At 36.5% G+C, this 25717-nt stretch overlaps 4 protein-coding genes and 1 long non-coding RNA gene across 6 annotated transcripts; 2 read left to right on the forward strand and 3 right to left on the reverse strand.

Moving 5' to 3' along the window:
- Window positions 1-2172: 2172 nt before the first annotated feature.
- Window positions 2173-6093, reverse strand: LOC106412222. The gene is made up of 5 exons (XR_007317211.1): window positions 5896-6093; window positions 4168-5178; window positions 3420-4071; window positions 3213-3326; window positions 2173-2512 (listed from the first exon to the last, which is right to left on the reverse strand). It is a non-coding gene; the product is annotated as an uncharacterized LOC106412222 (long non-coding RNA).
- A 3161-nt stretch (window positions 6094-9254) lies between these two features.
- LOC106412393 (probable RNA-dependent RNA polymerase 3) lies at window positions 9255-14261 on the forward strand. The gene is made up of 18 exons (XM_013853312.3): window positions 9255-9639; window positions 9721-9853; window positions 9951-10080; window positions 10197-10271; window positions 10458-10638; window positions 10736-10934; window positions 11024-11111; window positions 11202-11348; window positions 11444-11464; window positions 11550-11621; window positions 11705-11814; window positions 11903-12051; window positions 12124-12346; window positions 12430-12655; window positions 12732-12880; window positions 12967-13274; window positions 13349-13515; window positions 13797-14261. The coding sequence occupies exons 1-18, from the start codon at window positions 9285-9287 to the stop codon at window positions 14043-14045; spliced, it is 2982 nt and encodes a 993-aa protein (XP_013708766.2). The 5' UTR covers window positions 9255-9284; the 3' UTR covers window positions 14046-14261.
- Window positions 14262-14649: 388 nt separating this feature from the next.
- On the reverse strand, window positions 14650-16508 carry LOC106412894 (probable serine/threonine-protein kinase PBL5). Its single transcript, XM_013853769.3, has 4 exons — window positions 16289-16508; window positions 15818-15975; window positions 15150-15737; window positions 14650-15064 (listed from the first exon to the last, which is right to left on the reverse strand). Exons 1-4 carry the CDS (start codon window positions 16449-16451, stop codon window positions 14834-14836), a joined length of 1140 nt encoding a protein of 379 aa, XP_013709223.3. The 5' UTR covers window positions 16452-16508; the 3' UTR covers window positions 14650-14833.
- A 903-nt stretch (window positions 16509-17411) lies between these two features.
- LOC106415367 (two-component response regulator-like APRR3) lies at window positions 17412-20594 on the reverse strand. Of its 2 annotated transcripts, none has more exons than XM_013856047.3 (11): window positions 20352-20594; window positions 19632-20065; window positions 19398-19559; window positions 19186-19319; window positions 18918-19097; window positions 18726-18831; window positions 18391-18634; window positions 18272-18302; window positions 18006-18191; window positions 17849-17916; window positions 17412-17774 (listed from the first exon to the last, which is right to left on the reverse strand). In XM_013856047.3, exons 2-11 carry the CDS (start codon window positions 19897-19899, stop codon window positions 17699-17701), a joined length of 1455 nt encoding a protein of 484 aa, XP_013711501.2. In that variant the 5' UTR covers window positions 19900-20065; window positions 20352-20594; the 3' UTR covers window positions 17412-17698. The 2 variants fall into 2 exon arrangements, with proteins under 2 accessions (XP_013711501.2, XP_022549075.2); XM_022693354.2 differs by having other exon boundaries at window positions 19632-20077; window positions 20352-20583.
- A 149-nt stretch (window positions 20595-20743) lies between these two features.
- Window positions 20744-22693, forward strand: LOC106414791 (pumilio homolog 18-like). The gene has a single exon (XM_013855371.3). It carries the CDS (start codon window positions 21070-21072, stop codon window positions 22069-22071), a length of 1002 nt encoding a protein of 333 aa, XP_013710825.2. The 5' UTR covers window positions 20744-21069; the 3' UTR covers window positions 22072-22693.
- The last annotated feature ends 3024 nt before the right edge of the window (window positions 22694-25717 follow it).

Genomic DNA, 25717 nt, shown 5'->3' on the forward strand with positions numbered 1-25717 from the left:
GATAACAATGAGCGCGTGGTTAATACTTCTTTAAAATTAGACATCAACTCACCATATAGACGCATCCATGTATATATACTAGATGTTTTACCTGCCATGCAGACATAATTATCTTATTAATATTTACTAATAAATATATTATTAATTTAAAGTTAGACCAACAAAATATTTTATTTTCATACACTTACAAAAGGACTAACAACTTTAACATAAAACTATTTATATATGATGCAGTCTTTCACTAAACATATATATATACATATATATATATATTTTATAAAAATCACAAACAATCATGTTTTGTAAATATTGTAAAAATCTTTATATATAATTTTAGCTGAGTTTTTTTATTTTAAAATTGTTTTCGTTAATTATCAAGATCTTCAGTTATATTTATCAAAACATAGCTAATATATAAACATACAATTATCGAGACTATTTAGTGATTTTTTTAAATTCAGGATTCAATTTTTATTCGATAAATATATGTTCAGAGATTTATCTACTGAAAATAGTACATATTTGGATAATAATACAATATACATAGTATTTTTTGTCAAAAAATGTTTTTTCTTTTTGAATATTTTTATTATAATCAATACATGTTTAATGGTTAAAATTATAAATTTATATAAAATAAATAAAATTATTCATTAGAGTTAACAACGTATTTAATCAGTTTAACCTTTAACGTGAAGGTTCAAAAGCGAAAAATCACTTTGCAAATAATATTATATATATATATATTATTTTTTTGAATCGCATGCATATATTTTTACGTGAAACACAATGGTTTTAGAATATTTTATAATTATTAAAATGTTTATATATCCACGTATAAGTTGGCTTGGCTGTCACACTAATGTACATATATTCGTATAGTATACGTACTATATATGTTTACATATGTGCTTACAGCTTACATTTTACTATATATTGTTGTACATTTCAATATATATTGTTGGAATCTTAATTATAAATCAAGGGTTGGTGCATGCAACTACAATATATATGTGAAAACCTTTTCTCAAAATATATATGTGAAAAATAAACAATAAAACCGTACATATACCTTTCAGTCTAATCAAACTCGCTTCACATACCAATCATGTGTATATCATACGCTCATATATATAAGGTATACACTTTTGAATGCTAATTTATTTCGTGAAAATAATAATTGATATATAGTGCCCAACGTCTTTGATCAAGAAAAAAAAATATAGTGTCAAACTGTCAATCTATTTTTTTTATCATATCTAAGTCTGAGTTCAAGTCCAATAATTTCATCTTGTTAGTAGAGATCACCAACTGATTTAGTATGTATTCATTTGTTATTTAGACAATTCATTTTTTCTATTAATACGAAGATATTTCATGCCTATGAAATTTCTCAAACTAATAATTTAAGAGATGTAACAGTTTAGAGATGGACTATCTCTCCGAATATTCAAATGATGCATAAACAATAGGTCTCTATATCCATGTGGCCACACGAAAAATGTAGTGGAGTATTTTCAAACTCAGATTGCTTATCAAGCTCGCCACTAGACTACATGTATTTCACACAATTCATATACAATGTCTTTATATCAAAAGTTAATTCAGGTTTCAACTTAATGTCGATATTTAGATGGTGAGATTGAAGTATGTATCAGTGTCTAAACTAGAGATCGTCGAAATTGGTTTGATGTCTGAATACCTAAAAGGTCATATATGTTTTAGAACTACAGTGGAACATTTAAGATATAATAGTACTTCGTTTTCAAATAATGTTTGGAATAATCATGTATGTATTATAATAAAGCTCTCGTGTCACGGAACATAAACATGCCTAGTTAATATATCTATAACTATATTTACTACTACTGATTGTGAGTTACCAACTAAAATATTGTTAAAGACATACTAATGGTTTTGAACTACATACTATGATGTGAACTTCTGATTCATCGTTGTGTCATTCAACCACTTAATCAATTTATAAAATTATTTACTGTTTTCTTTTCTTTCTAGAACTAACGTTATTAAAGAAAAAATCATATATCTTAATTACCGACTTCGGATAGTTAGGGATAATCTGATACCTACTTGTTAGCAATCTTGTCTACATCATATTTTGATTGTAGATTGACTTTAAATTTCATTAAGATTATAAATATGAAAGACGGATAACAAGCAAACAAATCCCATATATTATTAGTGCAAAAACAAATATTTGTATAAAGAGAAGCATGTATAAGTGGCATGGCTTTGAGGATACGAACTTAGAAAGAAGTTAGGTCACTTGCTTGGGAAATAAAATTGCGAACCTTAGTTTGAGATTTTCTCAATGTTTTTGTAAACCACGACATGTTGACAATAGCCTTCATGGATTTTGACATCTAACCCTAAGCGTGACCTTTCTCTGATAGCTACAATCTCCCTCCCTTTGCTTATTCCCCAAGCAATTTTAGCGTACTAATGTTTTGACTAACTCCAACATCGGTTAATCTTCTTAAAAAGTTCCCACCTGCAAAATAAAATAAAATTATTAATAAGCAGATGAAGTACTTATCACTTAACATGCTTATGGAATGATGAAATCCATTTAGTAAAACCATAACCTTTAACCACATACGTTATTCTTCTAGAAGTTCCCAAGGGTTGTAAATTGTTTTCACAGACACTTTAGGTCGATCAAGAGTTGTTGTTTGTCGGGTCTAAACAACACTTAGCTAAGGATTATATAAAACAATATTAACTGCCACATTTGGTCCGAGTTACTTACTTTCTCATGTCAAAATTTGAAGTTTAAAATACTCAAAGCAGAAGAGGAAGAGGAACTATCATATCTAAGAAACTAAGACTGGCAACTTTGCATTTCATATTTAGAATCTACGCCATAATCTTGAAAAGGAAACTATAGTTTTTGAGGGATTAAACACGGTCAAAGAGATTGACTTATCTTTGACACCACTCAATTCATAAGCTGTTCTCATATATCTTCTAACAACTAGTCGATATCAAGAGTCTCCAATTACACAAACTTCTCTACCAATTATCTTTTTGTTTCTACAACTACTAAAATCATTTTCTTCAATATTTCCAGCTCAAGCAAACACCCCTTTCCTTTCTATATATACACTAAATGTTGAAACAATGAATACACAATCTACAGCAAAAACAAAACAGAAATATAATAACAGAGACAGAGCATTAAGTATCCGTACCAGCTTTAATCAACGCCTCAAGGTCCAAGTCTCCAAGCTCCCTTAAAAAAAAAGAAATGGCGGTTTGGCTTTTCTTTGCTGTTGTTCTCTCTTGTCTTTTTCTTCTTCCTGATCCTGCATTTGGGATTACAAGGCATTATACACTGGACGTATGTGAAAATTAGTATATTCTGAGTAAATGTTGAGATTGTATATGACAAGCTGTACATGATTATTATGAATGTTTTTTTTTGACAGATCAAAATGCACAACGTAACACGTCTTTGCCACACGAAGAGTCTTGTTTCTGTTAACGGACAGTTTCCAGGGCCTAAGCTTATTGCTAGAGAAGGTGACCAGCTTCTGATCAAAGTTGTTAACCATGTGCCAAACAACATCTCTATCCACTGGTAATAATAATTATCATTTAACACACATTTTCAGCACTATTAAGAGCAATGTTTGATTACTAACACTTGGCTTTAATCTCAGGCATGGGATCAGGCAATTACGGTCAGGTTGGGCTGATGGACCAGCTTACATAACCCAATGTCCTATTCAGACAGGGCAAAGTTATGTCTACAACTACACCATTGCTGGCCAAAGAGGCACTCTGTTTTACCATGCTCACATCTCATGGCTAAGAGCAACAGTCTATGGTCCTATTATCATCCTTCCCAAACGCGGTGTTCCTTACCCCTTCCCCAAACCTCACAAAGAAGTTCCCATGATCTTTGGTGAGTGGTTCAACGCAGACCCTGAGGCAATCATTCGCCAAGCAACCCAGACCGGAGGTGGGCCTAATGTCTCTGATGCTTACACCATCAACGGGCTTCCCGGCCCGTTATACAACTGCTCAGCTAAAGGTAATCGTTGCTTCCTACAAAGTAGAACTACTTATTCGGATAGTAACCACTAACCAATGATGTTTAAAACAGATACATTCAGACTGAGAGTGAAGCCAGGAAAGACATACCTTCTAAGGCTAATCAACGCTGCGCTTAACGACGAGCTCTTTTTCAGCATCGCAAACCACACGGTTACAGTCGTCGAAGCCGACGCGATCTACGTCAAGCCATTCGAGACGGACACCATCTTAATCGCTCCTGGACAGACCACAAACCTGCTTCTGAAGACCAAACCGAGTTACCCTAATGCCTCTTTCTTGATGACCGCTAGACCGTACGTCACAGGTCAAGGAACTTTCGATAACTCTACAGTCGCAGGCGTATTAGAATACGAACAACCTAAACATGCCAAGACCTCTATCAAGAACCTTCCGCTCTTCGCACCGGTGCTTCCCGCTCTGAACGATACAAACTTCGCTTCCAAGTTCAGCAACAAGCTGCGTAGTCTGAACAGCAAGAGATTCCCAGCTAACGTGCCTCTGAAGGTTGATAGGAAGTTCTTCTTCACGGTAGGATTGGGAACGACTCCGTGTAACCATAAGAACAACCAGACGTGCCAGGGTCCAACTAACACCACGATGTTCGCTGCATCGATCAGCAACATCTCCTTCACGATGCCGACGAAAGCTCTCCTTCAATCTCACTACTCTGGGCAATCGAATGGAGTGTATTCTCCAAACTTCCCGTGGAATCCCGTAGTCCCGTTTAACTACACAGGCACTCCGCCTAACAACACCATGGTTAGAACGGGGACGAACGTGATGGTTCTGCGTTATAACACCAGCGTGGAGCTGGTGATGCAGGACACTAGCATCCTTGGTGCGGAGAGCCATCCGCTTCACCTTCACGGCTTCAACTTCTTTGTTGTTGGCCAAGGGTTTGGGAACTTTGATCCGAAGAAAGATCCTAAGAACTTCAACCTTGTTGACCCGATTGAGAGGAACACAGTCGGTGTGCCATCTGGTGGATGGGTTGCTATTCGATTCCTAGCAGATAACCCAGGTAACAGAAACTATTACTCTCTCCCTTTCATTTTAGTTGTAGTTGTAGACAGAGCCGGTCCTGTGATTTATGGGACCCTATTCAAAAAATATTTTTTTAATAATCATAGTTTAAATATCACCTAAAATAGTTATGAACAAAACAATTAGGAGAATAAGCTGAAAGGACATTGGTGCAAGTTTCGTCTTCCAAGTTAAAAAGAGATGATACCTTTTGCTTTTTTAGTTTTATTTATAAAAGTTAGATCATTTAAATCAACCTAAGATCCACCTAATATTTCATATCTATAATGAATAGTACGTAGTTAAAAAAGTAATGAAATGCAAATAGTCGAATAACTTAGTAGCCAACGTCAGTCTCGAGCACTAGGACAATGATCTACACATACGTATATAAAAGAAAAAATATGGAACTGGGGGCCCCATTAACTAGGGGCCTCATTCAAATGTTTTGCAAGACTATGTTCACGCCCGGCTCTGATTGTAGAGTAAGATTTTCGTTTTAAAATAATTGTGGTTTTAGAATTTCAATACAAAATTTATTAACTTTATATTTTTAGTGTATTTTTATATTGATTGAAATGTGGTGATGTTTATAGGTAGTGATATTTTTATTTAGAAAATATACAAAATTTAATGTTTTCTTAATCTATGTGCATAAACAATAATTAAAACGAAACGGAGGAAAAGATATACAGCTTTATGTTACTCTAATCTAACATGAAAATTGTGCCTAAACTTACAAAATGTTTTGACAGGAGTGTGGTTCATGCACTGTCACTTGGAAGTACATACCAGTTGGGGTTTGAGGATGGCTTGGCTTGTTCTTGATGGAGATAAGCCTGATCAGAAACTTCTTCCTCCTCCTGTGGACTTGCCCAAATGCTGATAATTTATGCTTCATGATTCATGTCCTTTTCTCTTTTTGTTTCCTGTCTCTTCTTTCTTCCAAGCTTGACGCATTTTTTTTTCTCCCGGCCAATTATCAGTTTGACATGAGGTCAATTCCTGTTCAATAATTTGACATGAGGTCAATTATTTACTGTTGCAACGCTCTGTTTTCTGTAAGTGTAGATCAATTTCATGTAATACCATGCTAAGTTAATATATATTATACACACTTTAATTTGCAAAAGTTGGGCTTACCTACTGTAGTTATTATCACAATCTCTGTAACAACTAACTGTTGAAGATAACGCACAAACCGTTTGAATCAGATGGTCCCATGTAAACAATGATACAACACCAAATTCTGCAAGAGAAAGTGGACACGAGTTTCAGTAAAAATACCTGTGAAGGCCAGATTGTATAGCAGTTAACAACATGACTCTTTCCACAGATTTTTGCGATTTTCCAATATGTACGCTCTTTAGTCTTCCTCAGCAAGTATCAGAGATTGCAAGGTTCTAATAAGCTGAAAGTATGGTAAGCTCAATAGTAGCCTACTTATCAATAACTATGAAGCTGAATCATAAGCAACTAATGAATCATGCACTAACATATATGTTTGTTTTGGTAGTTTATGAAATAGAGCAAAGAACCATTGTAATAGACAAAAAGCATGTAAGACTTACATACCAGATAATCTGAGGATCATCTATATTTGCGCAAGTTTAATTAAACAGGAGCAGGAAGTCCTTCCTTGATACAAAGCATCAGACTTTCAAATGCCTAAACAAAATTGAGTTTACATAAAACATTTCTACTTTATTCCACAATTTCAATACGCTAAACTAGAGTAAATGCTAACGCTTTTTTCGAGTGCTCATCTTCAAGATCCAAAGTCTAAACACTACTTGAAGGTTGCAACTTTGCATTCAATAATTATCCAAACAGAGTAGCGGTTAAGAGGGCAGTATCAGACTACCAAAACAGACAGTGAAAACTATAACAGAGAGTTCTCACAATCAAAATATTTCATATTGTTAAGTGTCGCTAAGGGACATGCCCAAAACTTTGAAAACTCCACTAGAAAATTGTCAGGTAAAATCCTAAAAAGTAGCCAACTTTGACCTTAAATCTCGTTTGATTTCCTCTCCTCAAAACCAATCTCTCCATCGCTCTTCCTTGTGTTCACTACTTTGCTCTTGTTCCAACTTGAATTCACCTTCTGGCCAATGACATCTTCTTCTTTGTTCTTCTTGCAATGGTATCCTGCTTCTCTTCGTTTATCTCATTCTGTTTCCGACCAGAGTTTCACTTTTCCCGGGAACGAATCTTCTCTCCGTTTACCACCAAATCATCAAAACCCATTAGCTCGACCCAGCTCCTTCCGCTCACGCCTTGCCTCTGAATCTTGGCTTCGTTTATTTAGTCTCACACGATTGAAGCTTTTTAGTTCGGTGAAGGCAGCGGAGGCGCGTCGGAGGTAGGAGGAGCTAACGTCAAAGTTAATGTTTTCAAAAATATAATGAAGAAAATCAAAATTAATTACATGTCTTATTCTATTTTGCACGGCCAGAACAAAACAAAACCACATGAAGTATTAGTTTTGGTTAAAAAACCATTGTAAATAAATAAAGTGCTGAAGATATGAGAGTGGATATTAGTTCTGACACCATATCTCAGGTGATATCTTTAGTTGATAACTTGATATATATAGGAAGCTAGACGGGTAGGGGCTAAATTCGCCCCAATTTCTCTAAAATCTTTAGTGATATAATTAAGGGAGAATTTGTGGTATAACCAGAGAAAAGAATTAAGAATATACACATGACTTGGAAAGTGTGTCTATTTATCACATAAATAGACGTTAGACTCCTGCGTAGCGCGTGAGCGTTTGTATGTCACATAACAGTTAGATACTATTCTAATTACAATGTCAATATAGAATAAATCATTTGAAAGAAAAATATAACTATAAAAAAAAATTTAGTTTCTGGATATTATTTATTTGTAATATTCAGTAAAGTAAACACAATATCTAATATGAAAGAACATAATTGTTGTAAAATAGATGCTTAAATGTATGTTATAGCATATGAAAAGCATATTTGATTGTTATTATACAAATTAGAAAAAAAATGTTATTCTATATTTGATGAGTATGTGAAAAACTATATATGAGAGAGAGAGAGAGAGAGAGAGAGAGAGAGAGAGAGAGAGAGAATAGAAGGGGAGAATGGGGGAGGAGGGAGAGAGAGAGCAAAAGAAAAAATATAATAATTATAATTTTATTTTATGTTTCGTAAATAGAATATAATACAATAATATATTATTTTAACATTACATATTATAGAGAAAAAAAAGAGATATAGAGAAAGAGGGAACGAAGCAAGCGCAGAAGGAAGAACATAGGGAGACAGATAGAAAAGAGAGGACAGAGAAATGAAAGAAAATGAGATTGTATAATTATAATTATATTCCAAAATAGAATAGAACATAACCTTAGTATAACTGTAAATATTCAATTTTATAAATATATATTAGTTTTACAAAATTCAAAACATCTCATATACAAAAAGAAATTTATATTTTTTATAGATATATAAAAATTCTGAATTAGTTATTTTTAAACTTATAAAATTAATTGAAAAAGAAAGGTGAAAGTGAAGGATGACAAAATAGTATATATTGTATAAATATCATAGCTTCTTAGATGTTATGGTTACATGCTTAATTTTGCCTTGTCTTATAGTTATGTCTCCCAATTTCCCTATAATTAATAGATTGTATAAAATATATTTAGACAATTAAGCAAATTTTAGAAAATATACCGGAAATATTACGTTTATATTTTCTCAAAAAATATATATTTTACGCATAAAACAAAGATTAATGGGCTTCGAAACATCAAAAATCAAACTGTAAACAACCCAAACTCAATATTTAAAGAACTAACAATTAAAAATAAGGAAATTGCACTCAATAACTAACAAAAAAAAACTTAAATTAAGTAAATTATCAAAATCTTCTTCTCTCTCTTCTTTTCTTTTTAGTTATTTCACCAATTGTCTCTTAAAAATATGAAATCATGCAAAAGAATTTTTACAAAAAAATATATCATGCAAGAGATCTAAATATAATATCTATTACCATAAGTTGATTCTGTACTGTATAGAATCTCTAAGTGTCAAATCAAAAAATTCGCTTCGTAACACTCTCTCTCTTCTCACTGTATCTGTTTATAAACCCCTCAGGAGGGGAAGAAGAGACACTTGTCTCTGCTTTCTTGAGAAATAAAAATGTTAACTTGTTCGTCCTATCTTACAGGCAGCGACCAAGCTTCTCTGCACTCAGAGATCTCTCTTTCGAGTAGCGTCGAAAACCTTCTCAAACGAATCTACAGTAAACACAATCATCCTCAGATAAAGGCGGAGACAAGACGCAGACTTTCTTCGGTTTCTCAGGAGCTCGCTTCGGAAACACTCAGAAAAGTTTTCAATGCGAGATGTGTTAAAGGGACCCTTGATGGGTTCATCAACTATCTTCTTGACCAAGCAGTTTCTTCTGTTTATATCTCTCCAAGGCGGTGCTCCGGCGGGTCTCCGGTACTGTCTCCCAGAACTCCTGGGAAAAAAAGTTGCAGGCTTTTCCATGGTCAGTGTGGTGTCTGTGATATAATGAAAAATATTTTTTTATAAAAAAAAACTTTGTTTATGACTATGACTATTGTGGCAGATATGTCTCTTCTTGATTCTGAAGTTCCTTCTCCTAAGTCTTTGAAACTAGAAGTCAACGGAGGTTCTCAGCTCTTAGCTTTGGGTGAACTTGAGTTTAAAAAGGCGTTTTTGTTGCTTTCCTATATTCCAGGGTATGTTTATGCTGCCTTTCTTTTTTTTTTCTCATACCAATCTATTTTTAAAAGTGATCTGTTTTGTTGAGAATTAATAATTACCTGATATTATCAGGCAATCTTTGGGCCAAGTTACAACTGCTGAGAAGATCAGACAATGGAATAATTTGCCTATGGTTGAATACGAAGCTGCAGTTTGGAACCATTTGGGCCGGTTTCATTGTTCCCCAAAAGACCGAAGAGTTGTATGTCTGTTCCTCTCTTCTGTTCCGTTGGGTGTTGAGACTTGTTTGTTGGAAATTAGACATTCTTTTGTACTTCTCTGACTTTATTGTACTAACTGCTTCTTCTATTGTCCCAGCCGCTTGAATGGGATAATGGGAATACTTATTATTATCAGTGTCTTGTTGCTCCCGACGGTAGCTACAGATTCAAGGTTTAAACCACTCTCCAAGAAATGTTTTGCATGCTTTTCTTTGTTTTAATAAAACGTCTCTCTGAGTTCAAGGTCTAATTCAGAGGCCATTGTCATAATTTGTTTGCAACTTGTTAATATCATATGTCTATGGAAGAACATGTGCATCCCCCACTGTAAGGATGAAGTCCTTGATTGTGTTCATAGGGCCCTCTTGTGGAGAAATCTGGAACACACCTGCACAAGGTTTTGGGTGATGAAAATGTTTTAACTGTCAAATTCGCGGACGTGCCAGGCCAGGAAACCTATTGTAATGACATCTACTCTGCATATAAAGAAATTGCCAAGAATGGTATCATGGTTGGTTTACGCCGTTATCAGTTTTTTGGTAACGTCTTTTGCCTTTATTAAATGCCATATTTTTGCTTTGTTTTTAGCACATGCATATAGTATAGTATAGCCTGTTTACCTTTATTTTTATACAGTTTTCAAAGATGGAGGAAAAGAAGAGAAGAAGAAAGATTTTTCTACCAAGGGAGTGAAGTGTTACTTTATACGCACAGGCTCTACAGCTTCCTATGATATGAGGAACCCCTATATCTTCTCTGGGAAGTCAATTCATGAAGCCCGTATGCATTTTATGCACGTCCATACATTGCCGACTTTGGCCAAATATATGGCAAGGTACTCTTGTTTCTTCATCTTTAAACTCTTTTTAGAGATGTTTTCCTTTGTAATCAGAATCACCTTTCTTTCTATGATGCTTTCTTCAGATTTTCCTTAATTCTGTCAAAGACTAGGAAGCTTGAAGTTGACATGAGTGGGATTACATTCCAGCAAATTGATGACATACACTGCCATGTACTTCCTTAAAGTCTTGCGTCTCTTTTTTTATCGGCCTTTAGTTGTATTTATTAATGTGCGTTGACCTCTTTTTTTCCCTCTCTCCAGGATCAAGATAGGAATGATGTTCTTGATAAGAATGGAAAACCTTGTATACATTCAGATGGAACTGGCTACATCTCTGAGGACCTCGCTCGGATGTGTCCAACAGATCTTTTTAAAGGAAAACGCATCAGAAGTGTTAATAATAAGCAGGTCTTTATTCCTACTTCCATGACAATTTGATAGTTTCCTTCTGTTCACTCTGGTTCTCTTATCATAGTTGTTCCTCTCTTTTTTTTAAAGCACAGGCAAGCAATGTTAAAGAACCGGTACGTAGTCTACACTCATTATCTTTTCAGCTCTATTCTTAACCTCTTAACACAAGTAGTAACAATAATGTTTCTTACAAAACAGCCTCTGCTGATCCAGTTTCGGATGTTTCACTCTGGCTATGCTGTTAAGGGGACTTTTCTCTTGAACAAAAAAGTAAGTGGACTCTCTTTCATGTCAGCAAGTCAGGCTTACTTACAAGCTATTTCTAAATATTTTGTTTCTCCATTATTTGGCAGCTTCCTCCTCGGACAGTCCAGGTTCGTCCTTCTATGGTCAAGGTGTCCAAAGATCCAGCCTTGTCTGAGTTCAGCACCACCTTTAACTCCCTGGAGGTTGTCACCACAAGGTAGGTAGCTGCCTCGAGGATCTTTTGTTATTTTGAAGATGAACTTGTTTCTTAATGTTCTTTATTTTGATGATCTTCCATCTTGCAGTAATCCACCAAGAAGAACGAAGCTATCGAGGAACTTGGTCGCGCTTCTGAGCTATGGAGGAGTTCCTAATGACTTCTTTTTGGATATATTGCACAACACGTTGGAAGAGTCGAAAACAGTATTTGAAAACGTACATGCTGCGATGAAAGGTACTTAGGAAGCTTTCCAAATGAAAGTTACTATTAGTAAGTTTCAGTGAGAAGATAGTTTTGTATGTGCAGCTGCTTATAATTATGGGGAAATGGACGAGTTTAATGCATTAAGAATGATCATGCTGGGTATGCCACTTGATGAACCACACCTGAAGGATCAACTGTCTATTCTTCTAAAGACACAGAGGAATGATCTCAAAGCAGGAAAGCTTCATGTTACCGAGTCATACTATCTCATGGGCACAGTTGATCCCACCGGAAAGCTCAAGCAAAACGAAGTCTGCGTCATCCTGTATATGCTCTCTACTCAGTTATTCTCTTTGCTCTTTGAGTGCATATGGTAATACTACTTTCTTTGTTGTGGCTTTTGTGTAGCGAGTCTGGACAAATATCTGGGGATGTGCTAGTTTACAGGAACCCTGGACTACATTTTGGAGACATACATGTACTTAAGGCTACATATGTTAAGGCCTTGGAAGAGTATGTAGGAAACTCCAAGTATGGTGTGTTCTTCCCTCAGATAGGTCCAAGATCTTTGGGTGATGAGATTGCAGGTGGTGACTTTGATGGTGATATGTATTTCGTTTCCAGAAACCCCAAGGTAACCAATTTGAAAGCAAATAATTCAACGCATGAGTCACCTGACTAATTATGAACCGTAAATTTTTCTTGTGTAGCTACTCGAACACTTCAAGCCAAGTGAACCATGGGTTAGCTCTTCTCCTCCTAGTAGAATTTATGCTGGTACAGCGCCAAGTGAACTTACACCAGAAATGCTGGAAGAGAAGCTTTTCAGAATATTTTTGGAGGCAAGATTTAATTCCAGGTACACAATTTAATTTGTGCTGTACTCGTTTTTGTATTGGGTTTTATGTCTTTTTTTTTTGTTTTTAAATATGTCTCGGTTTACAGCAACGTTGTAGGGGCAGCTGCTGATAGTTGGCTAACAATAATGGACCGTTACCTCACGTTAGGAGATGAGAGAGCTAAGGAAAAAGCTGGGAGGAAGAGACAAATTCTCAAGGCTATTGATGTATACTATGATGCTCTTGATGCACCGAAAAACGGGGCTAAGGTCTATCTCCCATTAGACTTAAGGTTCGAGAGTTTTCCACATTACATGGAGTATAAGCATAAGAAAAGTTTCAACTCCACTTCTATTCTTGGATTAATCTATGACACCGTCGTATCTCAGAATGAAGAGGAACCCCCTCCATGTGGTACGCATCATCTTCTTCTTCTTACTATCAATAATGAGAGTTTAATAACGTCTTAACTCTATGTCACATTTCAGAAATCAAGAAACTACCGTGTTTTGAAGATGAGCTGGTCCCTGAGTCTCACATGGAGAAATGGGGAGGCTGGTACGAGAACTATAAAGATGAAATGGAACAAGCGATGAAAACAGATGAGAATAATAAAAAGGAATTAGCCAGTGAAGTCATCAAGAAGTACAAGCAGGTAAGCTCCTCTATCCATTGACAACAATATTTTGTTGATTTACAGGGCCAGATTTTGGGGGCTATAGATTGTTTAAGAAGGATTTCTTATAGGTCTGACATTTTTTCTTTACAAATTTGGGGTCTATTTATATAAGAAAAAATTCAAAAATTTTGGGGTCTGAGGCGAATGTTTCATCCGGCTTGGTCCAGGACCTGGATTGGTATTGAGGAAGTGTAATCAACAAGAATCAATGTAATGGCTTTTATAAACAACTCATCTGTGGAACGGTTTCTTCTCAGGAGTTCTATGGTGGTGCAGAGTTTAAAGACATAAAGAGAAACCTGGACGCATTCTACCCACAAGCCTTGGCACTTTACAACATCGTTTACGATTATGCCATCTTAAAGAACAACGTACGTTATTGCGGGTTTGTCTGGAGGGTTGCAGGACGGGTCCTCTGCGATTTTTACCTTGAGAAGAAGGTGGATGGGGAGGGGGAGGAGTCATTCTCTGCTGCAGGTTCTGTGGTCAAAAAGCTCTATGGTTGAAACTCTTATTTTTCATGTTCTGTTCTGGTAAAAAATAAGCCTTGTGTAGTCTTCATGTGTCATAAAATGTGTGTTAAGCATCTTACCAAGTAACCTAATTTATAGGCTAATCTGTGTGGTGTAGTGTCATATGCCTTAGTTCTAAATCCTTAGATGTCCCCTCTTGTGTACAAGTCCGGGTGTATATTTGTTTATGAAATAAAAGAAAAATAAGAATAAGCTTGTATTTTATTTTCAACTAAACTGTAAGTGGTGACTTGTGAAGTCCATACGGTGTACATAGCAAGCTGTCTTCTTCATTGTGACATCTCTCTGCGTCCTCAACATATAAGTCCTCCATGGTCACATAACTCCTTGGATGTTAACCTCTTTTTTTAAATTAACTTGGATGTTAACCCTAATTCTATCTATTGTGACAACCAAAGAAGATCTGCAAGTAAAGCTTACTTGCACAAGAAGCTTCTCGCTGTATTGTATGAGCAAGAGTCCAGAACTTTTACAACATGACTTGTAAAGTTGTAGAATCATTCATCAGATCCACTTGACTTGAATCCAAATCTACGCATCGAAGCCTAATAAAATTCCAAAGGTAAGAACAGGGAGATAAAAGGCAAACAATCTCAAACGTTGATTAACAGATGGCATTGTCTCAAAAGTTCACAACCTGATCTCATCTCAAATCATATATAAAAGAACAGTTGAAAATCACCAGCTACACATCCAAACAACTAACTATATAATGCTGCTTTTCATGAAAACCAAAAAAAAAAAGCAGCCTATAAAACTTCCTAAATCGAAGACCTCTTGGTCACTGGGAGCCACTCTAGGGCCTCATAATCTGCAGCGTGACGAACCATCAACTCCACGAAACGCATAGTAGGCCGTGCGACTACCTCTTGGTCCAAACACATCCTCGCCACATGAAATAATCTGACCAAACCTTCAGCCGAAAACCATCTAGCCAGCGCAGCATCAACAACCAGAGGCATACACTCTTCTATGTTCAATACTGGCATTAACTGCAAACATCACAAATTCACATGTTACTTTCACCACAAGAAAACTAACCCCTAGTACTCAAAAAGTTTCCTTGAGACAACATACCCAATCAGTGAGCGTCCTTGCTGGACCAAGTTCTTCAATATCAAAAGCTTTCCTTCCAGTGAAAAGCGTCAACAGGAAAACTCCGTAGCTGTAGACATCAGACTTGCTCGAAACCAAACCGAACCACTCTGTTTCGGGTGCTATGCATCCCGTACTTCCCTTGATCCTACTGATCTCGCTCTGCTGCTCAACACCAGCTTCATCTTCAACGATTCTTGTCGCTAATCCAAAACCACTCAGCTTCGGCATAAAATCCTCATCAAGTAAAACCTTGGAAGCCCTAACATCTCTGTGAATCATCTTCAACTCCTCGTGTACGTAAACAAGAGCTTCAGCTACACCCACTGCGATTCTCATCCTTGTGTACCAATCCAAAACCTGATTGGTTTTATTACCAGCAAAGAGGTAGTGATCGAGAGAGCCTTTTGGTATGAACTCGTGGACGATGACGCAGTGTTCGCGGTTGACACATTTGCCGAGAAGTTTGACCACGTTCGGGTTATTAGCTCTGTGTAAGGCTTTGATCTCTGCCACGAACTCAGGGTGAGCCTCTCCGTCTTGTAAATCTCGAATCTTTGCAGCTCCGACCTAAATAAGTTGAAAGAAAGTTACTAAATTTAGCAAGTGGGTTTCGGCTTTGGACCACAAAGGAGGAGAAGACTTTAAACCTTATCAAATCTTGGGAAATCGCAGAGATAGACTTGGCTGGAGTCGCCTCGACGGAGCAAGTTCGTGTTGTGGAGGTTTTGTGTTCCGTCTAAGATCTCTTGCCATCGAAACGTGAAGTGAGTAAGTCGTGGTGGAGATAACGGATGAGGATTCGCATCTGTACTTAGCGTTCAAGAAAGAAAGATATTGATTAATCAAGAACCCTAATCTCTTGTGGCATTAGCGGACAGTGTACTTGTGGCACAAGAAATCAGAAAATGAGATTGTCTTCACTCTCTTGCGGCATTAATGAACCGGTTGATTTCACAAGATCCAGACTTGTTTCGAAAACAAGAACAACTATAATACGATTACTTGCAGGAATGTGCAGAGTAAGAAGTTAACCCTAATGTAACAGAGTGCTTGTGGTACAAGAAATCCGATTTCAAAAGACTTTTTTTTTTTAAAAAGAGGAGAAATCAAAAGGGGACCTTGAGGATAAAGATTGTCTGGGATTGCGATATTGTAGAGCCAAGCGTGGTTGAGGAACTCGTTATTGTCAAATGGGTCTTGTTCATCTAAATCGCCGCCGTCCTGGCCGTTGATAGTTGCAGACGAATCCATTGATTCCGATGATTCTTGTGAGTCTTGCATTACTTGACTTGAGCTTGCTCCTCTAAAACAACACAAGACCTCTAGAGAGAGAGAAAAGGAAGATCTCGCTGGAGTTGCTCTTATAGAGGCGCCGGCTTTATATATGGATCATTTTTTGAAAAGATTATCAGAAAAATTAAATAATACGCAAATTAGTTCCATGGGAAAATTCCTTTTTAGTCTCGATATATGTTGCATGGAAGTCGTTTCCGAATTGGAATCTCTTGGAAACTACAGGAAACTCGTTTTTTTAAATTTTTGTCTTTCTATTTTAGAAACTCGTGTTTCTGTTTTAGAAACGCTAGAACTTTTTCATTGGTTATGACTTGTTGTTATGATTTCTAGTTTAGTTAAACTATTTAGTATCTAAGTACTGGGTTTTTGTTATTTTGAATTTTTAATAATGATTTATTTTATTTTCGTCTGATTAAATAGAATGATTATTTGTTTATTTATATTTTAAAATATACTAAACATAATAAAAATAAATACAAATATTAATCAGTTACATATATATAGACGTTTCTAAAACGTTTTCAAAGCAAAAAAAATCAAAAATCATGTTTCCATGTTTCGAAACGTTTCGTTTCCGAGTATCCATTTATGTATTCATGCAACCTATCTCGATTATACTATCAGGCGAAATTAAAAGTTTTAGAGTGTTTAAATAGTTTTTATTAACTAATGAGAAAATGACTTTTAAAAGATAAAACACAAGATTTAAACAAGACTACTTATTAACACATACAGATTCTCACTCACGGCAATAAGCTAACTATTCAAAAATAGCATTATTTTGGAAGCTTTGCAGTCTACTAGTCAAGGATTTAAAGACTTTTACACAAAGTTTTGGGTTACATTACCAGATGTAATTTATTACCGACTATAATTTTCAAAGTTTATAAAAATTTCAGTGCTAAATCATAACTGTTCATTGTGATACAATACTACGAAAAGAACTTATCCATCAAAAATATTGTACATGTAAAACCATTAGGGAGTAAATTACATCATAGAACTTTGTACGTAAAGTCGTTTATAAATATTGCAGATAATTTATCATCAGTTATGAAATTGCCTTGTAATTTACTGTTCTCGTGGAAATAACCTTTAGAGTATGGACTCTTACTTGAAAATTAAAAGATGAACTTTAAAAGCATAAATCATAGAATCCAAAAGGCCATCAAAGAGACTCTGTCACAGATACATTCCACTTTGATCTTTAGATCTTCGAAGTGAATCTCTCTTCAGTCTTCTTTACCAATTTTGCTTGAACTGTCGTCACTACTCTGACACTCATTTCCTGATTTAGAAGCATCCATCCTAAAGGCAAACGACTTCTTGTGAATACATTACAATCTAGAGACTTTGAGGAAGAGGGGGAGGAGGAATCTTACTTGCGAATGAATTGACCTTTGATGCGAGGCCGTTGCTCAGCTAGTTTCTTCCTGCTATGGTACCTTACCTAAAAGCAAAACACACCAAACAAAACCATGCCATAACTTTCTTGCCTCCCAAGAAATGAGAGCTTAAGCTTGTTTAGAGATAAGATACCTTCTTCTCAAAACATCGCTCTTTACGTTTAAGGCGAAACTTCATCAGAGCAGCCTCTCTTTGTGCGGCTCGGTCGCTTCCACTAGACTGCTGATTCGAAGGATTGTCACTGCTTGAACTGGAACCAATTATTTTGGCAACGGAACTGTCTTGAGGAGAACAGCTTCCTACGTTTTCTTCTGGAGCCTGCTCAGCAAAGTTTAAATCCTTCGATGAAACCGGCATAGATTTCAAAGACGACACTAAGCATCGTAGACAAAATATACCTTGTTAGCAGAAGTAGCACCGTTGTTGTATCTGCGTGTCACACAAGAAAAGAAAAAAAAAGAGCTTCAAATCACTCACAGGTTCGACAATCCTTTAGGAGTTGAGGTCAAGAACTTACTTTGAGAATGCAGAGTGATTTGAATGCCTCAGAACACTTCGATCACCACCGACTCTCTGATCTCCAGCCTCTTTTGGTTTTGTAAAAGTAAGCTCTAGTGATTGCAAATCTTCAGGGTTAGATGAAGGTGTTTTGGTCTCTACTTGTGAGTTACCAGAGGAGCGATTCAGCAAGTCATCATTGTTTCTCTCCAAAGCTATAACAGCTTTCTTACTCATACATTGTCCTGCCTGCGATCCCATGCCTACAGTAGCATCATCTAAAGTCGTCAGTTTGAAAAAGGGAGAGAATCTTGGAATGGTTCCATTTGATTGACTAATGAGTTGGTGCGTTACCTATTTGTCCATTCTCATCTTCAACCTCCTTCAGTTTCTTAAGACGTTCGCATTCGTTGCCATAGGTTCCCACGTTAACATCACTGGCTCTTTTGGTCCAAGAGCTCTAACATTATAATGCAAAACCAATAAAAATTCACAAAGAGATACCCTCAGATATTGTTATAATCTAACGCCATAGAAACAGATTACCTGAGTTCCACTCCCATGATCACTCCCACCCTCTCCGTTACTCAATCCATTACTCCCATTATCATCATTCCCGTTATCTTCATCACTCATGCTGGCATCATCTTCTGACCCTTCATCAGTGCTTTCAGTTTTCACTGACTTCTTGTTGTGTATCCCACTCTCACTCCCGCTGCCGCTAGACTATTATATCAAGGAAACGCATAAGTAAAAAGAAATAAAAACACTGAGTAACTTTTGTAGAAACATGTAATCAGAGAAGATGTCTTACGCTGTGGCATCTTCTCCAGACATGCTGCCAAAGATTCTTCAGCTCGTTCTTTCTAATAGGTTTCACGAGGAAATCAACAGCACCATTCGACAAACACTTGAACACCAGAACCATCGAATCATGAGATGACATCACTACAAAACGTGGAAAATGATCATCACACACATACTGAAACTAGATCAAGCCAATAGAATGAGGATTTAAGTAAGTACTTATGACGGGGATGTTCTTAAGTGTCTGATGGCTCATAATCTTGGACAACAGACCGGTTCCAGAGTTCACAGGCATAACAACCTCCGTTAAGACAAGATCAATGCAACTGTTCTCGTCTTCTAGGACTTTCCATGCTTCGAGAACATCCGGAACAGCAGTAACTGACACAAAAGTTTCCAAATTTTGGTCAAAAGCAACAACATGAGTGCTGATAAAGAAGGAAGATTCAATACCTTCGTAGCTGCAATTCTTCAAAAGAGCAGTAACAATGTGGCGAGTTGAGTCATCATTCTCCACCAGGAGAACCTTAAGCGATCTAACGGGAAGATATCTCTCCCAGTTAACAACAGGAGCTGAAGGCTGTTGTTGTTGAGTAATCTGTAACAAATTGTTGGCGTTTCCAGCTGTATCTTCTACTCGAGAATCATCTTCTTCGGATGAACCAAACGCTTGTCTCTCGGTTACCACTTCGTTTGTAATATCGTTCTTATTGAAACACATTGTTATTAATAGTGAACTTCTCGTTGAAAGTGTGTCAAGACCAGCCTCCGTGAACAAGATAGAACAGAAGCAGCATCAAATAACACCTAAGATTCTGTAGAAACTTTCCCTCTACTCTGACATAGCACTTGCACATTTCTTCTTTAGCCAAAACTTGTTTTAATCCCTTCACCAAAACCTCAATCCAATAAGGAAAAAAACATTTAAAACTAAATGTTGGAATAGTAACACAATAACCAACTTGTTGGTTCTCTCAAATCAGAAGCTAAGAAACATTGAACTATCAATTTTATCTCAGATCTTGGATCTTCAACTTTCTCAAGGTCCTACAGATTCCTCAGAACCCAGATAGAAAAATCAAACTATAAGCCTAATAAGAAATGAAACTAAGCACAAAACTGAAACATCACCAGATTGTAAAAGCGACAATACAGAACACAAAAAGATAATACCTTTGTAACTTAAAGCTTATCCATAGATGAACACCACCAGAATCTCTCACCATATCTTACTTCAAAAATCATATATCACGAGAAAGAGCATCTTCACAGTGCTTTAATATCTGGTTTGCTTAGCATTTTAATCATCCAATAAATAGGGACACTATTCCTTTTTACCAAAACTATGCAGAATCAAGTTGCTACTGAGAGAGAAGATCAAAGGATTGAGACTTGAGAGACTCTGAGCGCAAGTGGGTAAAGGGAAGAAGAAGATATTTTTATTTTTTTAGAGGGTTGCTGACGTGGCATTTATAGCTTACGTGTCATATGGGACCCGATGTGCGTGTTGCGATTTGCGCGTTTCCGGATTGGTGACGTGGACAAAATCAAAAGCTGGGAGCTTGAGAAATGATACTCGGTTTGCAACTAAACCGAATCTTTCACGATGGATCGTTTTCGAGTGCGCTTAACGTTTATAGAACGACGACGTTTGTTTCATTCCCGAGACTTTCCATTTTTAAAATAGGTAATTTATGGTTTACGAAAAGTGAGGAAAAAAAGGAAACTACGGATAATTTCCTTTTTCTAAACTTTCCTTTTTTCCTGAAGGAGCAGATGATGTGACTAGTATAAATATATGACTACCCCCATGGATCCAATAATCATTCGAAACAATCTGTAACACTTGTCCAATATAACACAGACTCTATAAGATTTTATTCTCTGTTCAATGGCAATGACCGATAACAATAATCCCTTTTCCATGTCGACAATGTCTGATGCTTTACAACACATCCCTTTCTCTAAAGGAGTCTCCGGTTACATTCCTCCTCCGGGATTCGCCCCACGCTCCTCCTCCGCCGTAGCAGACACTCGCTCAAACTCTCTGTTCAACGTTATGACTAGCGGCAAAGGCTTGGCCCAGTTTAAAGATATCATCTCAAAGTCTGACCGAAAAGAGCTTCAGCTGATGGCGTCGTTGCTTACGTCAGACTCCGACTACTTCATGGAGGTCGTCAGAAACATTAACGGGTCGAGACGCGTCCAGAAGCTCCTCGGAATATCAGACGACGTGGACGCTTTATTCTACGCCGCTATCTTGCGCCGCTTCTACCACATTATCACCGATAAGTACGCAACGTACGTGGCGATACGAGCTATGCTCGTTTTCGACCAGAAGAAGCAGTATGTAATGTACGAGCACCTTCTCCACCACGCGCTCGACATAGCGCGTAATCAGTACGGCTGCATTGCGCTCAATGAGGTTATAACCGATGCGGATGATCCTTTCTACAGAAATCTTCTACTAGACGTGGTAGCGCGCAACGCTCTCTACCTAAGCAATGATCCTTCAGGGAACTTCGTGGTCCAACACGTGCTTGCACTCTATGACTTGCGTTGCACGCATAACGTTGGTGTTAGTCTTCATGGCCATTGCGTTGATCTGTCGTTTAAGAAGTATGGAAGCTACATCGTAGAGAAGCTTCTAGATACTGAGGAATCAATGGCTGTGGTGGTTGTGGAGCTTTTGGAGTGTGAAAGAGGCAGGTTGACGAGGCTGGCGAGGAATGAGTTTGGGAGTTTCGTGGTGGTCAAGGCATTGAAAATCACGCAGGGGATGAATAGGGTCGATCTGTTTAGGGGTTTGGTGCAGAAGCTGATGCCTGTTCGCCACCTTTTGGTTAGGTCTCACGGAAGCAACATTGTAAACTTCTTGGAGTCGACTATTTAAGTTACCTAGCTGGTCACAATAGTCGTGTATGTCTGTCTCAAACTAGTTACACAGTGCTGCAAATTGTGCAAATTTGATGTGCTAAGTTCGATTTTATGGTAATTGCTAATATCTTATAAGAAAGGCTTCTTGAAGAAAAGTTATCTGAAAACATGAATGTTCAATTGTCTTTGTTTCAAACTAACTGCAGTAGTCAAATTGTTCGGATTATAATGTGTTAGGTTCATTCTCAATTATTGTGGTCTTGTAGGATTGGCTCGTTGAAGAAGAGTTGCAATTTGAGAAACATGAAATATTCATCGACAGTTTTCTTTAAAATATGAAATTCCATAACTAAAACCTAAACATAAGTTCTATCATGTCTAATTGAAATTTTAAACAAAAAATAACTATAAACATAGGTTCTATCATGTCTAATTGATCCACCAATTTGAAAATAAAAAGTATCAAGATAGTATTAAATGACCTTAAGGTAGCTTAAATAAAGATATCAGTCTTAAAAATAACTTACACTACCAGGGATGGCTTAGTGCAAAAACAAGGAAGGAATCAGTGAGCAGCTCCAACTTTTCCACATTCATTTTATACACTCCCACTTTTCCACATCCATTTTATACACTCCAAACAGATTATCTTCATCAGATCTCGCACATGCAGTAACATCGAAACATCTTCGAACGTCTGGTTCTTAACTTCCTACATTAGCACGAGAGCATATCTTGAAATTTTAGAATACATAAACAATTTTAATAAATTAAAATTTTAACAGTATATAGATATATGTACATATATATTAATTCATATATTACTTCAAACATTTTTGGATATTCAAAACCAATATTTCATTTAGCTATGTTAGGATACGTCTTCAGCATGACGCATGCTATTCATCGCCAAGAGAAGAATGTGTGTGTGCGTTAATTGTGATGTACCATGGATAAGCGTAAGAGCATGATTAATCGGAGTTGTTATAATAGGATTCTTAGTGTAATATAAGATACGCGTTTTATCTTTTAATTAAGAAACACTAAGAAACGTCTTCTAAATAAGAGATATAAGAGCATGGGTAACGCTGGTCTCTTATTTGGGGTTTTCAACTTATGATTTAACATTTTTTTATATTTTTTTTGTTAAGAAACGTTTTATATCTCTTATTTAAGAGATGGTTTTTAGCTTTTCTTAGTTAAAAACTAAGAACCGTTTTTTAGCCGAAATTAAAAACAAATTAAAAAATCAGAGTTAATCATTGTCTAAGAGACGTCTCTTAACAAAAAAATATCAAATCATGTTCTAAAAATTCCAAATGGGTCTCTTCTATTAATCATGCTCTAAAAGGATAGTTAATGGATGGTTTATGATGTCTCTGGATAAGCCGAAATCATCAAACTAAAGATTCTGATGCAACCATTTTCTCTTCTCTCGTTCTATTATTTAGATCCGGTTATGACCGATTTCTGCTCATTGGATGATCTTTGCAATGAGAAACGCTTGCTCATGGATCTCGAATCCATGCTTGATGTCCCTTTCTCAATTTGGGGAGACCAATAATGCTAGTTTACAGAAAAAAAAAAGGGAATTTGCACTAGATGTCAAAATTATAGAAGGTAATTGGGTATATGGTAAAGAGACTGTGCAATTTGTGGTAATACCTAAAGTGTCCTTATTACTCAACACGTTTACAGCTAAATCAGAATCTCCACCGTCCGATAATACATTCATCTCCCTCTTTCTTCTACTTGCTACCACCACATTTTCAGATCTCAGACAAAGAAAAAAAAAACTCTCTCTACCCAAAATGGTGGAAGCTCAATCATGGACGACGCAGCGGATGAGCAATCCGAGGTTCGACGCCGCCGCCACGACCACACCAACAGTCATCGACATCCCCGGAACACCTCCACACTCCTCCACCTCCTCCAATGGAAAACCCTTCTTCTTCTCCTCCCCCACGGTATCTCCCTCCGTTCTTACGGCGGCGGCGGCGCCTGGTTCGGTTCCAACATAGGAGACCTTCTCCTGAACAAGTACCTCCTCTTCTACTACGGCTTCTGCTACCCGATCTTCTTGACCATGACACACACGCTCTCCTGCGCCGCCTACAGCTCCGCCGTGATCAACATCGCCGGAATCGTGCTCCGTCAGCACATCCTCTCCCGCCGTCAGTTTTTGAAGATTCTTGCACTCTCGGCGATCTTCTGCCTCTTCGTCGTGTGCGGCAACACTTCGCTCCGTTACATTCCTGTTTTTTTTTAATCAAGTGATCGGCCTAACCATTTGTAAAATATCTTACAACTCTTCTCTCTTCAATTATTTAGAGTTACATCCGGTTGTAATATTTTATATCATACTTTTAAATGAATGTATCCGGTTTTACAACGTGTATTGCGTTTACAATAAAAATTAATTTTTTTGCCAGCAACCCCGGTAGCAGGTAACCATACGTTACGAAGAAGGTGTGGCTAAAGGAGAGAATGGACAATTCATGTAAAAATTGACATGGTTCGCCAATTATTAAAAAGTTTGCATAGATCTGCAATTACCACTCTGAATTTTGATTTCTAGCTAAATAGGCCAAAAAAAATCATGGATTCTTGTGATGATTTCAAAACATTTTCAAATTTCTCTATTCTGTATGTATATACATATATGTTTATATTGAAGATAATGTAAGTGCCAATTCCTCATATATATACATGTATAAATCTATATTACATTTTGATTCAACATGTGTGAAAGGGCACAGCTCAATTAATAAGCGAACCAACAAATGGCCAACTTGTTCTTCCCGTGTCACATCGTACCAAAAGCGATATTTAATATTTCAAATAATTGCTCAACCTCAATATAGTAACCACGTGGTTTTGGACATTGTGGAAAACCATGATAAATGCATTATCTATGATATATATTAGGTATGGAGAGCTTGCCAAAGAAGAAAAAAAAACAATTTCCTTTAACGGATAGGACGGCGTCCACGTCTTCAACTCAACCTCGTCTACCTTATATGATTAACATATTATAATCTTTAAGATACGAAAATGACAGAAACATGAAAAGGATATTATAACATATGATTTAAAATACTAAACAAAGAACTTTTAATATTAATTTTTATCTAAATATTTAAATTTCAGATATCTGTTGTACCATCAATTTTTTTATCATAGTCCACAAATGAAAAATGATTGATATATTCAGTAAAAAAATGATTGATATCAACACGGTACAATGCGTACTTGTCCTGAGAACACTATTAACTGAAAGTCTGGAACATTAAGAAGCTGGTAATAAGAAGAACTTGTACAGAGTTGGCATGCAAGACATTGGCGATTCAACACCGTAGCTGTAAAGAGGTAGGAGCAATACTATTATTATTTGTTTTGACAACAGAATTATATGTTAGACATAATTTTATATTCTTATAATTTCTTCATAATATTTAGTGGTGGTTTTTTTTTTGTCACTATATTTAGTGGTGGTTTATGTCCAACATATGGCTATATCACCACTATACTGATATATACGATAAATCTCAATGTAACTATAATATTATAATTAAAGTAAAATTTTATAAGTATAATATCCTTAGTCTGCGATTCCAAAAACGAATTTCACTTTACACTGAGGCAAAAATGAATTTATGCAA

This window comes from Brassica napus, chromosome A10 (assembly GCF_020379485.1).
Source record: "Brassica napus cultivar Da-Ae chromosome A10, Da-Ae, whole genome shotgun sequence".
Taxonomy (NCBI): Eukaryota; Viridiplantae; Streptophyta; class Magnoliopsida; order Brassicales; family Brassicaceae; genus Brassica; species Brassica napus.

Bases quoted from the DNA above. Each gene is read 5' to 3' on its own strand.
- LOC106412393 (XM_013853312.3), top strand. From the start codon at position 9,285: ATGTTAACTTGTTCGTCCTATCTTACAGGCAGCGACCAAGCTTCTCTG. The intron at 10,081-10,196 runs GTATGTCTGTTC...CTATTGTCCCAG, and splicing joins CCCCAAAAGACCGAAGAGTT to CCGCTTGAATGGGATAATGG. The intron at 12,881-12,966 runs GTACACAATTTA...CTCGGTTTACAG, and splicing joins GAGGCAAGATTTAATTCCAG to CAACGTTGTAGGGGCAGCTG.
- LOC106412894 (XM_013853769.3), bottom strand. From the start codon at position 16,451: ATGCAAGACTCACAAGAATCATCGGAATCAATGGATTCGTCTGCAACT. The intron at 15,976-16,288 runs GTCCCCTTTTGA...CGCTAAGTACAG, and splicing joins AGACAATCTTTATCCTCAAG to ATGCGAATCCTCATCCGTTA. The intron at 15,065-15,149 runs GTATGTTGTCTC...TGATGTTTGCAG, and splicing joins CAAGGACGCTCACTGATTGG to TTAATGCCAGTATTGAACAT.
- LOC106415367 (XM_013856047.3), bottom strand. From the start codon at position 19,899: ATGTGTTTCAATAAGAACGATATTACAAACGAAGTGGTAACCGAGAGA. The intron at 18,635-18,725 runs GTAACGCACCAA...ATGCTACTGTAG, and splicing joins AGATGAGAATGGACAAATAG to GCATGGGATCGCAGGCAGGA. The intron at 18,192-18,271 runs GTATATTTTGTC...TTTGCTGAGCAG, and splicing joins GTGCTACTTCTGCTAACAAG to GCTCCAGAAGAAAACGTAGG.
- LOC106414791 (XM_013855371.3), top strand. From the start codon at position 21,070: ATGGCAATGACCGATAACAATAATCCCTTTTCCATGTCGACAATGTCT.